At 46.1% G+C, this 17,859-nt stretch overlaps 1 protein-coding gene and 1 long non-coding RNA gene across 2 annotated transcripts; one reads left to right on the plus strand and one right to left on the minus strand.

The window, feature by feature from the left end:
- PRSS16 (serine protease 16) lies at nucleotides 1-12,831 on the plus strand. The gene is made up of 12 exons (XM_081334579.1): nucleotides 1-198; nucleotides 2,678-2,868; nucleotides 3,675-3,774; nucleotides 5,150-5,279; nucleotides 5,587-5,710; nucleotides 6,202-6,279; nucleotides 6,893-6,940; nucleotides 8,600-8,872; nucleotides 9,634-9,775; nucleotides 10,775-10,954; nucleotides 11,316-11,461; nucleotides 12,180-12,831. Exons 1-12 carry the CDS (start codon nucleotides 132-134, stop codon nucleotides 12,228-12,230), a joined length of 1,530 nt encoding a protein of 509 aa, XP_081190705.1. The 5' UTR covers nucleotides 1-131; the 3' UTR covers nucleotides 12,231-12,831.
- Nucleotides 12,832-12,933: 102 nt separating this feature from the next.
- LOC308672036 lies at nucleotides 12,934-17,418 on the minus strand. The gene is made up of 3 exons (XR_014027332.1): nucleotides 17,223-17,418; nucleotides 15,099-15,319; nucleotides 12,934-13,827 (listed from the first exon to the last, which is right to left on the minus strand). It is a non-coding gene; the product is annotated as an uncharacterized lncRNA (long non-coding RNA).
- Nucleotides 17,419-17,859: the final 441 nt, after the last annotated feature.

The following is a 17,859-nucleotide window of genomic DNA, read 5'->3' on the forward strand; positions in this document are numbered from 1 at the left end:
AGGGGCAGCCGGTCATGTGAGCGCGGCTTTTTCTTGCCGGGGCGAGCGTTTGGGTTTTGCTTCGCTTCGCTTTGCTTCGTTTCGCTTTCTGCTCCAGATCCCGCTTCTTCGGCTCCGGGCTGGGTTGGAAGATGCTGCCTCGGTTCCGGCTCTCCTGCGGGCTCCTGTTAGTTGCGCTGCTCGCTTTTGCTCAGGCAGGTGAGTTTGGAAGTCTTTGGGGGAAAAACAAGGGCCTCTCGGATTACCGGGTGGCCTCCTTTCCCCTCTCCCGTTTGCTGGCTTCTGGCGGGAACGAGCAGGTTCCGGTTTCCCACAGGGGCCAGTTCGGTATTGGAGGAGGGGATTTAAAGGCGAAGTGGGGGGGTCAGCATTCTTAATCGCAGCCCCTTCCCTGCCAGATGATACTCAGTGGTAGAGTGTACCAGCAAAGGAGGCTCAGTTTTGTGATGGTAAAACCAGAGATGCTTCCGCTTCCAGCATGCTAAATTACAGACCCTGCCCCATCAGGTGATATTCAGTGGTAGAGTGCGCCGGCAAGGGGAGGCTCAGTCCGACAGCGGTCTTATGTATTAAATTGATCGGCTGCCGATCTCACTGTGGGGCTGTAAAAAGCAAGGATACCTCAACTTTCAGGGTGCTTAAATGTGGCCCCTGCCTTTCCTGGTGATATTCAGTGGTAGAGTGCGCCGGCAAGGGGAGGCTCGGTTTTCTAGTTTGAAAAGCACAGGCTCCTCCACTTCCAGCGTGCTTAAGTATAGACCCTGCCCCCCCCACAGGTGATATTCAGTGGTAGAATGCACCGGCAAGGGGAGGCTTAGTTTTGCAGTTGTAAAAAGCATCCTCCACTCCCTCCTATGTGGTGTCTGATTAGAGTAGACTGCTCCTGCATCTGAAGGTGTTACCCTGCTGCTGGGATGCCTTTTGCCTGACATTTCGAATCTTCGGTTAGTTGGAGGTTATTGGCTCCTTTGAAAGAACAGAGTTATCCTATCTTTCTCTCCCACACCTCCCAGGCTTAGAACAGACGCCCAAAGCCCTGAAAATAAATTCAGTAACAGCTTTTGGACCTCGTAAGAGAATGTTCTCCGGCTTGGAAAAAATCTCCCCTCAATCTTTGGGGTGGGGGAGTCAGTCCTGGGCCAAAGATGTCATCCGGGACATTTGACTAAAGTTGTGTGGGACAGTTTATTCTGAATGTATTTCTGCAGAATATAGGGAATCCTCGACTTACGACTGCCCTTGAGCCCAGAATTCCTGTCGCTGAGATATTTCTTCAGAGACTTTTGCCCCGTCTTACGACCTTTCTTGCCACAGTTGCTTTAGCAAATCGCTGCGGTTGTGAAGTTAATAACACGGTTGTTAAGTGAATCTGGCTTCCCCATTGGCTTTGCTTGTCAGGATGTCACAAAAGGGGATCACGTGACCCCGGGACGCTGAGACCGTCATAAATATGAGTCAGCTGCCAAGTATCCGAATTTTGATCACGTGACTCTGGGGAGGTGGTCATAAGTCACATTTTTCAGTGCTTGGTCACTAAACCAAACCAGTCGTCGTAACTTGAAGACTAGCTATATATTCTGAATTTCTTCTTGCACAGTGAACCCGGCATTGATTTCTGCGCAATATATTCTGCGTTTATTTGCGCACAATCTATTTGGGATTCCTTCCCCTGTGTATTCTGAGTTTATCTTGCCCGGTTGCCGGAGAAAAGGAAGCTTGATGGTGGCTGATAAAATTTCTGAGTCGCTTTCAGGAAATAGGGTGCCTTGCAGCTGCCTTTTTTTGCTGTCTCCGGCTTCTGAGAATTAAGAAGCCGGAACGAGTCGTCTTTTCGCTCTGTTTCACTTCTGCAGAAGCAGCTTTAAAAGAGGCTCGTCTTGCCTCTTTAAGACAACAAGGAACGTCTGTCAAAAATGGCTTGTAATTCACTTGGAAGTTTCTTGTTAACTACAAAAAAAAGTCGCTTGTAATTCGAGAAAGGATTGATTTCTGGGGATGCAGAAAGACCCAGCGGATGGATGCCTAAAGCTGGCCGCTTGCCAGAGGCAAACGTAACTCAGACTGCACATCCTGAATGCCAAACTACCTAAGCCACGATCAAACTATAGATAGTTCTTGACTTACAATAGTGGGTTTGGTGACTGTTGGAAGTTAACGGCATTGAAAAATGTGACTTGGACCGTTTTTCACTGTGGCAGCATGGTCACGTGATCAATTCAGACGCTTGGCAACTGACTCATATTTATGACGGTCGCAGCGTCCCAGGGTCACATGATCCCCTTTGGCGAACTTCTGACAAGTAGAGTCAATGGGGAAAGCCAGATTCACTTAACAACCGTGTTTCTAACTTAACCAGCTGCAGTGTTTCACTTAATGGTGACGAGAAAAGTCATCAAATGGCGCAAAGCTGACTTAACCGCTGTCTTGGTTAGCAACAGAAAGTTTGGGCTCAGCTGCAGTTTATTCATTGAACAAGCTTGGGATAACGTCAGCTAATTCAGACAGGTAATTTGCAAGCTACCGTGGCTGAGAGACGGAGTTCAAACAAGCCAGCCATTGCATCCACCTGGAAACCACCTTGAGTTTAGGCAAGGTTTACCAAAGCATTGTGGAAAGTTATTTTTATTTTTATTTTTTTGCAATCCTTTATTTTTTCCTCCCTCTGTTTTCCCATTAGGCAAAGTTTTCTGGCTCTTCCGCCAGCATGTCGAGCGGCAGCGGGAGAAACAAGCCATGAAAGAAGTTCAGATTCGCTGGGGCCTGCGCAGCCAAAGACCAGTGATGCTAAATAGTATGCCAGTGGTGGAGGGGACCATTCCCCAGCCTCTGGACCACTTCAACCGTCAGGAGAGATGCCTCTTCAACCAGGTGAAAAATGTCACTTGAGAACTGACAGCGGTACACATGCAGGTCGGCCCGGCCTTGGTGGTGTTTCTCAACGGTGACCGATTTAAGAAGAGTGGACTTCCATTCCCAGAATTCCCCAGCCATTGTGCTGTTGAATGTTAAGATGTGTGGACTTTCAACTCCCAGAATTCCCCATTCAGTGTGCTATTAAATGTTAAGATGTGTGGACTTTCAATTCCCAGAATTCCCCAGCCATTGTGCTGTTGAATGTTAAGATGTGTAGACGTTCAACTCCCAGAATTCCCCATTCAGTGTGCTATTAAATGTTAAGATGTGTGGACTTTCAATTCTCAGAATTCCCCAGCCATTGTGCTGTTGAATGTTAAGATGTGTAGACTTTCAACTCCCAGAATTCCCCATTCAGTATGCTGTTAAATGTTAAGATGTGTGGACTTTCAATTCCCAGAATTCCCCAGCCATTGTGCTGTTAAATGTTAAGATATGTGGAACTTCAACTCCCAGAATTCCCCATTCAGTATGTTGTTAAATGTTAAGATATGTGGACTTTCAATTCCCAGAATTCCTCAGCCAGCACAATTCTGGGAGTTGAAGTCCACACATCTTAAAATTTAATAGCATGCTGAATGGGGAATTCTGGGAGTCCACAAATTTTAAAATTGCCAAGTTTGGACACACCCCCACCCACCCCGCCGTATTGGAGACAAATTTGAACAGTCCCCCGCTCTTAATTCTCAGCCTTGTGGCTTTTCTTGACTTCTAATTTGATATTGAATTGGTTTTCTTCCATCTTTCTTTCTGAAATTCAGGGCTACTGGATTAATGAGCAATTGTGGCAGCGTCCCACCGGCCCGGTCTTCCTCTACATTGGAGGAGAATCCACCCTCTCGCCGTTCTCCGTGTTGACCGGTAAGTGAGTCAGGCTGAGCTAGCTAGCTATTGATTGATTGATTGATTGGGACTTATATGCTGCCCTATCTCTCAAAGGACTCAGGGCAGCTAACAACAATAAAATACAAAAGAATACAAATATTAAAATTAAAATTAAACTATCAGTAGCCCCAACTCAATAAAACCTTAAAAACCAGATTAAAACCCCATTATCATCAGTCCAGGTCGGCCTGTTGGAAAAGATATGTCTTAAGGTCACGACGAAAGGACCGGAGCTCTGGGGTCATCCGGAGCTCCAGGAGAAGCTGATTCCACAGGGCAGGTGCCCCCACAGAGAAGGCCCTCCCCCTGGGGGTCGCCAGCCGACATTGTCTGGCCGACGGCACCCCGAGGAGACCCTCTCTGTGTGAGCGCACAGGGCAATGGGAAGTCGTTCCTGGGAACAGACGGTCCTGCAAATATCCCAGGCCTAGGCCATGTAGGGTTTTAAAGGTAAGTACCAGCACCTTACTGTAAATCTCACCCAGAGGGCAACCGGTAACCAATGCAGCTCACGCAGGAGGGGTGTAATATGGGAGTATCGGGATGCTCCCATCACAACCCGCGCGGCCGCATTCTGCACCAGCTGAAGTCTCCGGGTGGTCTTCAAGGGTAGCCCCATGTAGAGAGCATTGCAGTAGTCAACACGGGAGGTAACGAGCGCATGAGTGACTGTACGTAAAGCATCTCGGTCCAGATAGGGGCGCAACTGGCGCACCAGGCGAACCTGGGCAAATGGCAACCATAAGGCCACGCTCCGGAGAGCAGCGTTCAGCTTGGCTTTCTCTCCCTGGGAAGGAAGGAGAGAAGCTGGGATGGGCAGCTGGGGAAACGCCCAGGGTCCCAACTCTGCAAACTTAATCATCTCATTGTGGCCGCCATCTTGACTTTTTTGACTCCTTCGCTGCAGAGCTCCTTACTGCCCTATAGAGGAGAGGCCTCAAACAGGAGAAGCTCCTAGAATCATCATGGAGTTACTTGGGGTGTGGGGAAAAAAAGACCTCTTCTTGTGCCCAGTTCTCCTCTTCCTCCTCCCCCCCACTCTTTTGTCACTGATGACGTTACCTAGTTGGGTAATGAAATGTCTGCAAGAAAACTACCAAGGTTAGCCATTTTGGAGGGGCTACAAAAAAAAACAGCATTGGGAGTCACTTGTCTTTTTGCCAGTTGTGGATTGTCCTTCAAAATAAGACCAATCCCCCCCATTTGAATTGCAGCTGTAGAAGCAAGGGAAGCCCTCCAGATGTTGGGGCTACCACTGCTAAAGTGGCAAGGCATTGTGATTGGATGCTGTAGCTGAGTGAGGATCCTGCTGGATCGTCCATCAACCTGTTGCATTTTATTCTGATTTTAGGACACCACGTAGATTTGGCCGAGAAGTACAAAGCCCTGGTCGTGTCTCTGGAGCATCGCTTCTATGGGATCAGCATTAACCCTGATGGTTTGCAGGATGAAAATCTTCAGTTCTTGTCTAGCCAGCAAGCGTAAGTAGCCCCAAATCTACCAATTTTCAGTCGAGGGGGTGGGCAGCATCCTCATTCTGGAATTTACTGGACCAGGGGTAGGCAACCTTGGCTCTTTTATGACTGGTGGACTTCAACTCCCAGAATTCCTGAGCCAGCCATGCTGAGGGGAAAGGGAGAGGTTTCCATGCTGAGCCAGGCTGACTCAGGAATTCTGGGAGTTGAAGTCCACGAGTCATAAAAGAGCCAAGGTGGCCTACCCCAGTGTTTGCCAACGTTAGCAATTTCAAGATATGAGATATGAGGACTTCAACCTTCTTCCTTTCAGTCTGTCTGATCTGGTTGCCTTCCGCCATTTTATCACCCAGAAGTACAACCTGGGAGCGAATCACACCTGGATTTGCTTTGGAGGCTCATATCCTGGTTCCTTGGCTGCTTGGTTTAGGCTTAAGGTAGGATCTGGAAAGCAACAGAAGTATAGGACTGCTTCACCATCCACGAGACAGCTTGACGACTTCAAGAGAATTGCCGGGATTGTGATCGTTGAGCGCAGCGGGCACGAGACATTTTGCTTTAGAACTGCTTTGCTCAACAACTGAAACTGCAGTCCCAATTTTTGGTTGTTAAGCAAGGACTTGCTGTTAGGGAACCAGACTCTCCTTGCAGAAGTTGGAGCATTGAAGGGGGTGGGGTGCACCTTAATGCCGCCTTCTGCACGTCAAACAGGGCTTAACGGAGGTCAAGGGCCAGAGAAACCGAGTTAGTTTGAAGGCCACCTCTCTTTCCTTACCAAGGGTCCCATAACCCTACAGGGAAATATTTTTGCGTTCCATTGTTGACCTTCCTTCCTTCCTTCCTTCCTTCCTTCCTTCCTTCCTTCCTTCCTTCCTTCCTTCCTTCCTTCCTTCCTTCCTTCCTTCCTTCCTTCCTGCCTTCCTTCCAGTTCCCCCACCTGGTCTCTGCTGCCGTGTCGTCTTCTGCTGCAGTTAGAGCCGAGATGGACTTCAAAGGCTACAACAAGGTCAGTGTTTGCCGTGGTGCCAAAATGACCTCTGAATTTTGAGATGATGGAGATTAAACCCAGCTCATCCCAAATAAGCAGACAGATTTGTCTGCCAAATTTGCTAAAAAAAAAAAGGAAAATAAATGGAGTTTTCTATTTGGGAGAGAGAAAGGAGGGAAAAAAGCAAGCACAATCATTTTGTTCTCTATAGAGTGTTTTTTTTTTGTATTGGCCACTTTAAGATGCGTGGACTTCAACTCCCAGAATTCCCCAGCCCAGCAACACTAGCTGGAGAATTCTGGGAGTTGAAATCCACACATTTATAAGCTTAAATGCCGACCTGGGCGCTGCTTGCACGATGAAAGAATTGCCTCCATATTTCAGGGAAGGAAATAAAATCGTTGTTTTCCACTCTGTAGGAGGAAAAAAAGAGAAGGGAACAGCCTGGTTCCTGCACAAACTTAGTTGTCATCTTTTTTTTTTAACACACTGGTTAACCACTGTGGCCAGGGAAAGTCTGTTGTGAAACCTTCCACTCCAGATTTAAGCTGCAATATTTTAGAAAGAAGCTGGGTCATGCGTTTGAGAGATCCCGCCAGTGTCCTTTTTCCTTTGGCTTCCGTTTCTGTAGGTTGTCGCTGCGAGTCTCTCAAATCCGGTGGTCGGAGGTTCCGCAGAGGTCAGTTCCCTTAAAAAAAACATTTTTAAAAGAAAATTATTTTGAAAAGGGTTGTAAAGTAAGAACAGTACAAACTGAAGGAAAAAGAAAATAAAGTACACGCGATAGGAAGGAAGGAAGAGGGAAGGGGAGAGGGAAGGAAAAGAAGGAATCATTCTGTTGGGGAGACGGGCAGCATATGAAAGGGGGAAGGGGAAGGAGGGAGGAAGGAGGTAAAACAAGAATAGAGGCATGGAAGATAGGAAGGAGGGAAAGGGAAGGAAGGAAGATAGGAAGGAAGGAAGGAAGATAGGAAGGAAGGAAGGAAGATAGGAAGGAAGAAAGGAAGATAGGAAGGAAGGAAGGAAGGAAGATAGGAAGGAAGATAGGAACAAAGAAAGGAAGGAAGATAGGAACAAAGAAAGGAAGATAGGAAGGAAGGAAGGAAGATAGGAAGGAAGGAAGGAAGATAGGAAGGAAGAAAGGAAGGAAGGAAGAAAGGAAGGAAGATAGGAAGGAAGAAAGGAAGATAGGAAGGAAGGAAGGAAGGAAGGAAGATAGGAAGGAAGATAGGAACAAAGAAAGGAAGATAGGAAGGAAGGAAGATAGGAAGGAAGGAAGGAAGATAGGAAGGAAGGAAGAAAGGAAGGAAGGAAGATAGGAAGGATAGGAAGGAAGAAAGGAAGATAGGAAGGAAGGAAGGAAGGAAGGAAGATAGGAAGGAAGATAGGAACAAAGAAAGGAAGATAGGAAGGAAGGAAGATAGGAAGGAAGGAAGGAAGATAGGAAGGAAGGAAGAAAGGAAGGAAGGAAGATAGGAAGGAAGGAAGGAAGATAGGAAGGAAGATAGGAAGGAAGCAGGGAAGGAAGGAAGATAGGAAGGAAGGAAGATAGGAAAGAAGGAAGGTAAGGAAGGAAGGAAGGAAGGAAAGAAAGAAGGAAGGGCTTCCAATCTTCTTTACAGCATTTATCCTTTCCAAGGTTACATCATGGTCCCCTTTTTCCCATAGTCTATCCCTTTCTAATCATTGGGACCCTAAATTACAACTTCTTCCCCCCCCCCAATTTACAGCAAAAAGTCAAAAACAAGCAAATTGACAAGTCTGAATCTTGCCTCTCTGGGCTTAGGGTCCCTATCCCTTACGGTCCTGTTGACCTGTAAGGCAAGGAATGTTGTGATGGCAATGTTCCTGGATCTGAAGAGGTTTGCAAGGCTATTTTTCACTGGATTCCCTCAGTCTGCTTTCTGTTGCTCCTTCTGACAACCTAGGAAACGGAGACCAGACTCCTTTAATCGCATTCGCACGTGCAATTTCAACAGGGGTATTTGCAGGAGGGTCCAAATTGACAAGAGGGTGCATATGGTGTTGAAGCCTTGTCCTCCAACCACAGAACCCCCTGAGCATTTGAACCCAGAACCCAGACCTCTTGGTTTGGTAGCTCAGCGCAATGGCTTCACATACTTCCTGAACCCAAACATATCTAGGAACTCACCAGTAAGCAATGCATACTTGACAGTGTGTGGATCTCCATTTTTCCCCCCTCCTCTTTACTCCATGTGCATTTTCCCGCTGTGCTACAAATCTGGACTTCCCGCTCCCTAACTCTGAAGGTCCCCCTACTTCCAAGGACCCTCCTAACTCTGGTTGGGGGATGGGGCTTCTCTGCTTTCTCCCGCAGTGCCTGCAAAGAGTGAGAGAGGCCTTCGCTTCCTTGGACAGCATGGTGCGTGCTGAGTGGCTGACAAAACTCAGCATAGATTTTCACTCCTGCAGCCCTTTGCAAGGGGAGAAGGACTGCCAAGCGTTGGTCACCAACCTAGCCGACGTCTTCATGGGAGTCGTGCAGTACAACAATCCCTTAATCCCGTGGAGCAGCGTGAGCTACATCTGTGGCATCATGACCAACAGCAGCATCGGCTCCCCGTATCAGAGACTCATTGCCACCAATCTAGTAAGGCATTTGTTTTTCTGAGGGGGACACCACAGAGAAGGCCCTGCCCAGGTTCCTGACTGGTGATCCCAATGGAATCAGTCATGAGTGCTGGTGGTGAGACCAGCTAGCTCTTGGCACCAGGCTAGAAACCAGGAGATTGAGAGTTCTAGTCCCACCTTAGCCGTGAAAGCCAGCTGGGTGATCCTGGGCCAGTCACCAGGAGAGTGGTAGTTCTACACTCACCTTAGCCATGAAAGCCAGCTGGGTGATTTGGGGCCCATCCCCAAGAGATGGTGAGGCTTAGTCCCGCCTTAGCCATGAAAGCCAGCTAGATGAATCCTGGGCCAGTCACCAGGCCACTGGGAGTTCTAGTCCCACCTTGGCTATGAAAGCCAGCTGGGTGACTTTGGGCCAGTCACCAGCAGATGGTGAGTTCTAGTCCTGCTTTGGCCATGAAAGCCGACTGGGTGATCCTGAGCCAGTCTCCAGGAGAGTGGGATTTCTAGACTCACCTTAGGCATGAAAGCCAGCTGGGTGACTTTCGGCTAGTCCCTCTCAGCCCACTCCTGCTCACAGGATTGTGGTTGTGTGGAAAAGAGGAGGAGGAAAGTGTGTGGGAGACGTTCTTCGGTTATTTGTACAAATAAACAAGGGATACCAATGAAATAAACAAGCCCGGAGCATGCCGAATTCGCCAGTTCCTATGGGATAGGCAGAAGAGGCAGAATTCCAACAGCCCTTAAGGTAACCAGGACATTTGTTTATCTGATTTGGGGTAGCTAATTCTAGAGAAGACTGGCATGCCGTGTTTGGAGAACTCTTACGAGGAAATTCTAGAGGAATTACGCAATACCACTATTGGGACGTGGAATGTGGGCATAAGACAATGGTACTTCCAGACCTGCACAGAATTTGGCTACTGTAAGTGAGCATTTAAAGAATCCTGATCTTTTCCCATCCTTTCCTGCTGTCCTTTGGCATCCCATTTGAGCTCCTCAGAGTTCAGCAGAAAAGTCTGTTTCCAATGTGCTGTGGCTGTCCCCTCCCCCTCCTCCCCCCCCTTCCCCGAAGGAGCTGGAGGTTGATCTTGAATCAGGAGGCGACCTGTTGCTTTTTGCAAGGACAGTAAATGAGGCTCAGAATAACAGAGTTGGAAGGGACCTTGGAGGTCTTCTAGTCCAACCCACTGCTCAGGCAGGAAGCCCTATCCCGTTTCAGACAAATGGCGGTCCAGTCTCTTCTTACTGGAGCCTCCAGTGAAGGAGCAGCCACAGCTTCTGAAGGCAAGCTATTCAAAATAACAGAATAACAGACTTGGAAGGGACCTTGGAGGTCTTCTAGTCCAACCCCTGCTCAGACAGGAAACCCTATACCATTTTAGCCAAATGGTTGTCCAATCTCTTCTTGAAAACTTCCAGTATTGGAGCATTCACCACTTCTGGAGGCAGGTTGTTCCACTGGTTAATTGTTCTCACTGTCAGGAAATTTCTCCTTAGTTCCAGCTCGCTTCTCTCCTTGATTAGTTTCCATCTATTGCTTCTTCTCCTGCCTTCAGGTGCTTTGGAGAACAGCTTGACTCCCTCTTCTTTGGGGCAGCCCCCCCAAATATTAGAGTGCTATCATGTCACCTCCTAGTCCTTCTTTTCATTAAAGTAGAGACTGACCCAATTCCAGCAACCGTTCTTCATATGTTTTAGTCTCCAGTCCCCTAATCATCTTTGTTGCTCTTCACTGCACCCTTTCCTGAGTCTCAACATCTTTTTTACATCGTGGTGACCAAAACTGGATGCCTTATTCCAAGTGTGGCCTTACCAAGGCCTTATAAAGCGGCATTAACCCTTTGCCCAATCTTGTTCTATCCCTCTGTTAGTGCATCTGCATGGTCAATACCATTTCAAACTGCTTTTTCTCCCATTTTAGACCAGACCTGTGAGGATCCACACTGCCCATTCTCTCCCCAAATGAACTTGGAATACCAGTTAGATATCTGCGCTCAAGTCTTCAACATCTCCTATCGCAACGTGAGCGAAGCCGTGTCTTTCACCAACAACTATTACGGGGCCGACCATCCGAAAGCCAGCCAAGTCCTTTTTGTTAACGGTAGGAGGATGGCCGCTGTGGGTGACCTCTGCTTTTAAAAAGCTAAGCGGGATTTGACACCGTTGAACGTTAGGAGAGGAGACCACTAGGAATTCCCAAGATGTTTGGAAAAACCCTTCTGACAAGTCACGCCAACGTGGACACCGAGATGGATGTGAAATTAGCACTGGCCAAACTTGATCTAGAGTGGATTTTATTTTGCTGAGAACGGAAAACACATCGGCTCTCTAATAAAGGAGAATATTGGTAGTTCAGGGTTGACATGAGCTGGCTTGTTTCCTTGCAGACGTTCCATTACCCTAACTAGGTAGTATCGACAGATTTCTTCCCTTTGTTCACTTTCTTTTCCAATCTTCTATAGGCGACATTGATCCTTGGCATGTGCTGAGTGTCCTCACGAACGAGTCCGCTTCTGAACCGGCCATTTTAATCAAAGGCACTTCGCACTGTGCCAACATGGATTCACCCTCAGCCAGTGACCCCTGGTCCCTCATCCAGGCCAGAAAGGTGAGACTGGCGAAAGAGGCTGAAGCAAACAGATGGAGGGGGACTCGGGGTGGGTGGGTGGAAAATGCAGTGGGTGGCATCGTAAATAAACAAAATAAATAATTGTCCTGAAATCTAGACCCTTGTGAGGCGCACCCATCAATCTGAAGCAACATGAAACTTTTCCGAATAAAAATAAGTAACAATGAAGTTATTCAGGTGGTTAACACCAGCTAGAAACTGGGAGGTTGAGAGTTCTAGTTCTACTTTAGGCCTGAAAGGCAGCTGGATGGCTTTGGTCCAATCAACAGAAGACACTGGTGGTAGTCCCGCCTTAGGCACAAAAGCCAGCTGGGTGACTTTGGGCCAATCACCAGGAGACGGTGAGTTCTAGTTCTGCCTCAGGCATGAAAACCTGCTGGGTGACTTGGGACAATCACCAGGAGATGGTGAGTTCTAGTTTTGCCTTAGGCATGAAAGCCAGGTGGGTTTGGGCCAGTCACTCTCTCTCAGCCCAAGCCACCTCACAGGGTTGTTGTTTTGAGCAAGAGGAAGAAGAAGGAGTATTCAATATGTTTTACAGCCTTGAGTTATTTACAAAAAGAATAAAGGCCAAATAAAAGTGAATAACAGAAGAAACAAGCAAGAACAGAAGTGTGGCAAAGAAGCAGCTGAGAAGACAAACTAATGTTTCTTTGATGTTAATAAAATTTGCTTTTTTTCTTCTTTCTTTCTTTAGCAAATTACCTCCTGGGTTGGCAAATGGCTGAATTTAGCAAAAATTCGCTGAAACACCTGCATACCCAAGAAAGAAAGAAGCTGGGGAACATTTTGTGTAGCTAGAGACACGAAGCAAAGCTGTTCGGACTTTCACAAAATTCCTTAGCCACACGTCAAAGCTACCTCTTTCGCCACTGTGGCTTTTTAACATTTGTTTTTAACGCACTGCTTCCCAAATGCACATTTTTTTAAAATGAAGACTTGATGATACCTGTTGATCTCGGCTGACTTAGCCTGCGGCATGAAGCCTTTGAATCATGTGAACCCAGTCTCTTGTGACATAACATAAATTTATAACAATAAAACATAAACTTGATAAACCGTAGTTAAGCGTAGCTGGGGGTGGGGGAATGAATCTGTGAGCCTAATCGTTGTGAAGTCACTTGCCAGTGAAGTCACTAGTCCTTAGGAAAGGGGGCCAGAGAGGAAACTGCCAGTTTTTAAAACAATTAGTGGCCTCGTGGTGCTTGGGATAGAAAGAAATTTAGAAATTTCAGTGGGGACGGATAGACAGACAGACCAGCAAGGATCTTGGACAGGGGTAGGCAACCTTGGCTCTTTTATGACTCGTGGACTTCAACTCCCAGAATTCCTGAGCCAGCTAGAATAGAATAGAATAGAATAAATACAGAGTAGAATAGAATAAATAATATAGAATAATAATTAGAATAGAATAGAATAAATACAGAGTAGAGTAAAATAGAATAAATAGAATACAATAATAAATAGAACAGAATAGAATAGATGGAAAATTAATAGAATAGAATTAGAATAGAATAGAACAGAACATTGGAATAGAATAGAATAGAATATTGGAATAGAATAGAATTAGAATAGAATAGAATAGAATTAGAATAGAACAGAAAGAATAGAATTAGAACAGAACAGAATAGAATAGAACTAGAATAGAATTAGAATTAGAATTGCAGAGTTGGAAGGGACCTTGGAGGTCTTCTAGTCCAACCCCCCACTCAGGTGGGAGAACCTATATACTGTCTCAGAAAGGTGATTGTCCAATCTCTTCTTAAAAGCTGTTCCACTGGTTAATTGTGCTAAGTTAATTGGTTAACTGGTTAATTGTCATAAGTTCACTTTTTTCAGTGTCGTAACCAGTCACTAAATGTACTGTTGTAAGTCGAGGATTGCCTGCAGACCGCTTGGAGTCGCCTTTCGCCCAGCGAGTTCAAAGAGGCAGCTGCCTTCCCCCCCCCCATGGTTAAATGTCCATGGAGATTCTCAAGTCCTCCAGGTGTCCCAAAAGTGCTTTTTCTCAGGTAACTGGACTTACTTTCTTGTTTTTAAAGGCGTTTCGCTTCTCATCCAAGAAGCTTCTGACGAGAAGCGAAACATCTTCAAAGGGAAACAAGAAAGTCCAGTTGCCTCTTCAAAAAGCATCTTGGAGACTTTCAGATGGTTAGTTCAAAAGCTTCACGCTGGCTCTGCCCCGTTGCTCTCCTGTCTCCAGCGTGGTTGGGGTCCTCTTCGCCTGCCAGCTGCTCCTTTGAGAAGCTCATCATCTCCTGGTGTAACTCACTGAGATCCTGAATTTCCAGGGCAAGGAAGTGAAGCTGATGAAAAAGCTCCAGGTCACTCCTTCGTAGATGCAGCTGGAGGGGAGGGGATGGTGGTTAACAAACAAAATAGCTTTTATTATTCACCAAGGACCTTGATGGTTTTTGGAAAGAATAACATGGAAAGCGTCTCGGGGCGGGGAACTGTCAATCTGGATAAGGAATAAAGGTAAAGGTTCCCCCGCACATGCGTGCGCACATGCGTGCTAGTCGTTTCTGACTCTAGGGGCCAGTGCTCATCTCCGTTTCAAAGCCGAAGAGCCGGCGTTTGTCCGAGGACGTCTCCGTGGTCATGTGGCTGGCATGACTGGACGCCAAAGGCGCACGGAACGCTGTTACCTTCCCACCGTAGTGATCCCTATTTTTCTACTTGCATTTTTACGTGCTTTCAAACTGCTAGGTTGGCAGAAGCTGGGACGCGTAACAGGCGCTCACTCTGCTACGCGGCACTCGGGATTTACAGATAAAAACCGGGATATTTGGCACAGTTCCTTTACCGTCTTCCACTATGTTTCAGTTAATGAACAGGCTTGGACAATGGGCCCTATCCCCCGCCCCCCCCCCCCAATAAATAAATAAATAAATAAACTTTAATGTGGAGAAAAGCAAGGTTTTGCACCTGGGCAGGAAAAGCCAAAGGTACAAGTTCAGACTAGGCGAAACCTGGCTCAGAAACAGGAACTGTGAGAGGGACCTTGGGGTCCTGGTGGACGATCACTTAAAAGGTGAGCCAGCGGTGTGTGGCAGCAGCCAAAACAGCTAAAACGATCCTGGGTTGTATAAACAGAGGCATAGGATCGAAATCACATGAAGTATTAGCACCGCTTTATAAAGCCTCAGTAAGAGCACGCCTGGAATACGGCATCCAGTTTTGGTCCCCACATTAGAAAAAAGATGTTGAGACTTTGGAAAAAAAATTGCAGAGAAGAGCAACGAAGACCATTAAAGGCCCGGAGACAAAAACATACGAAGGACGGTTGCAAGAATTGGGTATGGCTAGTATAGAAAAAGAAGAACTAGGGGAGACATGACAGCAGCTTTCCAATATTTGGGGGGCAGCCACAAAGAAGAGGAGGAGTCAACCTATTTCCCAAAGCACCGCAAGGCAGGACAAGAAAGAACGGATGGAAACTCATCAAGGAGAGAAGCAACCTGGAATTAAGGAGAAAGTTCCTAACAGGGAGGACAATGAACCAGTGGAACAACCTGCCTCCAGAAGTTGTGAGTGGTTCATCACTGGGCATACCTTCTCAGGCCTAACCCCCCAACCACACACACACACACAAATAGCAAGTGGAGAGCCTTACCATTTCTCTCTGCAGCCAGGAGATTTTTCCATGGAGGGTGACGTGCTCCCCCTCTAGCGGTTTGGTCCCTTCCTGATCTGTCATCTCAGGTAGAGATTCTTGAGACAGGTGAGCTCCCCAAAACACTTTAGGTAAGGGGGGCAGCCCTGTGAAGGGAGGTGCCTCCTCTCCCCTGGTCCAGATGTCCATGAAGATGGGTTGGGTTGCTTGTTCAATGCAACCTGAGAAAAGATGGCAGGGTTTTTTTTTCATTAGAATAGAATGGAATGGAGTGGAGTGGAATGGAATAGAATAATGGAATGGAGGAATAGAATAGAATAGAAAATAGAGTAGAGTAGAGTAGAGTAGAGTAGAGTAGAGTAGAGTAGAGTAGAGTAGAATAGAATAGAATAGAATAGAATAGAATAGAATAGAATAGAATAGAATAATGGAATGGAGGAATAGAATAGAATAGAAAATACAATAGAATAGAATAGAATAATGGAATGGAATGGAATGGAATGGAATGGAATGGAATAGAATAGAAATAAATAATGGAACAGAATAGGAATAGAAATAATAATGAATAGAATAGAATAGAATAGAATAGAATAGAATAGAATAGAATTACAGAGTTTGATATATAGGCCAGAAAAAATGTACGTGGGCTGTTTAGTGTTCATTGTTTGCCGAGTGATTCCCAAAAGTCAGTGACTTAAATGCAAATATGGCAATCCTCTATTTACAGCAGTTCATTTAGTGACTGTCTGAAGTGACTTCTGACAGGTTTTCACCCTTAAATACAAATAAAGTGTCGTAGATCTTAAGAGAAGTTCAGCTGTTAAGTTACAAGTAGTGAGAGTTCAAAATTCCCTGCCTGGCTCCCTTCCTTGATGAAATACGTCCTTTACATGTAGTCCTCACTTAACAACTGGTTGCGTAGCGAATGTTCAGAGTTACGACAGACACCCACCACCCCCACTGAAAGATACGAGTTTAGCAGCTGTCACAAACCAGCTCATAAGTTCAGGTACAGTCACATAACTCCAGGCTGCATCTTCGTCGTAAGACGAGGACTACTTGTACTTATTGGTAGATGCTAATAACTCAGGAATTTTAAACACCATGGCCTAAGCAGAATACGGCATGGTAGAGGCTTTTTAGAGGAAAAATCAAACTTTGCATGAATGCCAGCAGCATCTAAATTTGGTTGATCTGGAATAAAACCTAGCAGGCTTAAAAACCAGCCGAAAATGCCAGTGCTGAAGAGGGAGGTTGGGAAAACAGCCTGACACAACTCTTATTTGAATTTCCTTCCCTGTTGATTTTTATTCCACTGCAAAAAAAAAAAACAAATCCACCCAGAGAGACAAAAAAAAACTGTGGAAAAACAAAGCTGTAAATCCTTATTTTGAAAAAATGCAATTTGCCATCCTTTCTAAAGGAAACTTCCCCCCCCAGTAAATTTCGATCTTACTGTTCTGGCCAACCTGATTTTGAGGTTTCTTTTTAAGAAGACAATGCCTAAAAAAAATCTATGGAGATTCTTACTAACCCAGGTCATCGTTTGTCTCATACAGTAGGTGCTTTTTTACCCAATCCTAACTGATGAAACCTCTTGGATAAGAAATGAAACATCCTCCTCTCCTTCCTCAAATAAAACCAGTCCAGTTGCCTTTTGAAAGAGGAAAAAAAAACAGCTTTAATCCCTAATCATAACTAAATTACTAATTTCCTGTTCCGCAAAGTTTGTAGAGCAGGCTTTTTTCCGAAGCTTCCCAGAATTGATCCATCAGAACTTACCTTCCCACTTCCATTCTTTGCTTTTTCATCTCACTTTAGAACATCCCCGTTGAGTTCTTCAGGATGAGACCTCCAGCTATTTGCACCCTCTAAAAACCAGGCGTCGTTTTCTGAGAAAGTAGCCACGTGGTCAAAACTGGCAGACCGTTTTTAATTTAATTTAATTTATTATTTTTTTAGAAGCTGAATTCAGGGCCCTGTTTGGACATGGAATTAGCTCTGGAAGAAAGGGCAGCATGCTTAAAGGTGTCCAGGTCTGAAAATGAACTGGGAGGGGAGGGGAAGAAGTGGGGAATTATACCTCAGCAGGTAACTTACTCATAGCAACCTTCCCTAACTCACCTTTCTGTGAACCTGGAGATTGTTTACCTGCTGGGCTTGTCCTGAAAATGCCTCTGCGTGCTTCGAAAACCCACACCTAACTCGGTGGCTGCCAGCAGGGCAGCTAATTCAAAGTTCACAGGTGCCCAGGTGAGAGAGCAGAGTCACCCCAGGTTGCAGGACAGAAGGATGGCAGTGCCGAGCGGCACAATCCTTGTACGAGGGGAGAAGAACGTCCTGTGCGACAGGCGATAAATTTCAGAAGTAAAAGGAGGAAGTTCATGAATCACACCACAAAAGGAAGGGCTGGCTGGAAGGAATGCAAGGCGACCACCAAGTGCCAAGGTGCCGACGGCTCAAGAAGAGATCATTTTATCTGCACGGAGGGCGAGTCCATTCAGAGCTAGAAAGATGCAACGACAGATTCGTTAATATATTGTCGTAATTTAACAACTGCAGTGATTCACTTAACAACTGTGGCAGGAAAGGTTGTAAAAGGGGGCAAAACTCACTTAACAAATGTCTCACTTAGCGACAGAAACTTTGCACTCAAAGTTGGTAGTCCTCAACGTACAACCATTCCTCTAGTGACCATTTGAAGTTACAACAGCACTGAAAAAAAGACTTACGACTGGTCCTCGCATTTACGACCGTCATA

This window comes from Vipera berus (genome assembly GCF_964194415.1).
Source record: "Vipera berus genome assembly, chromosome: 9".
NCBI lineage: Eukaryota > Metazoa > Chordata > Lepidosauria > Squamata > Viperidae > Vipera > Vipera berus.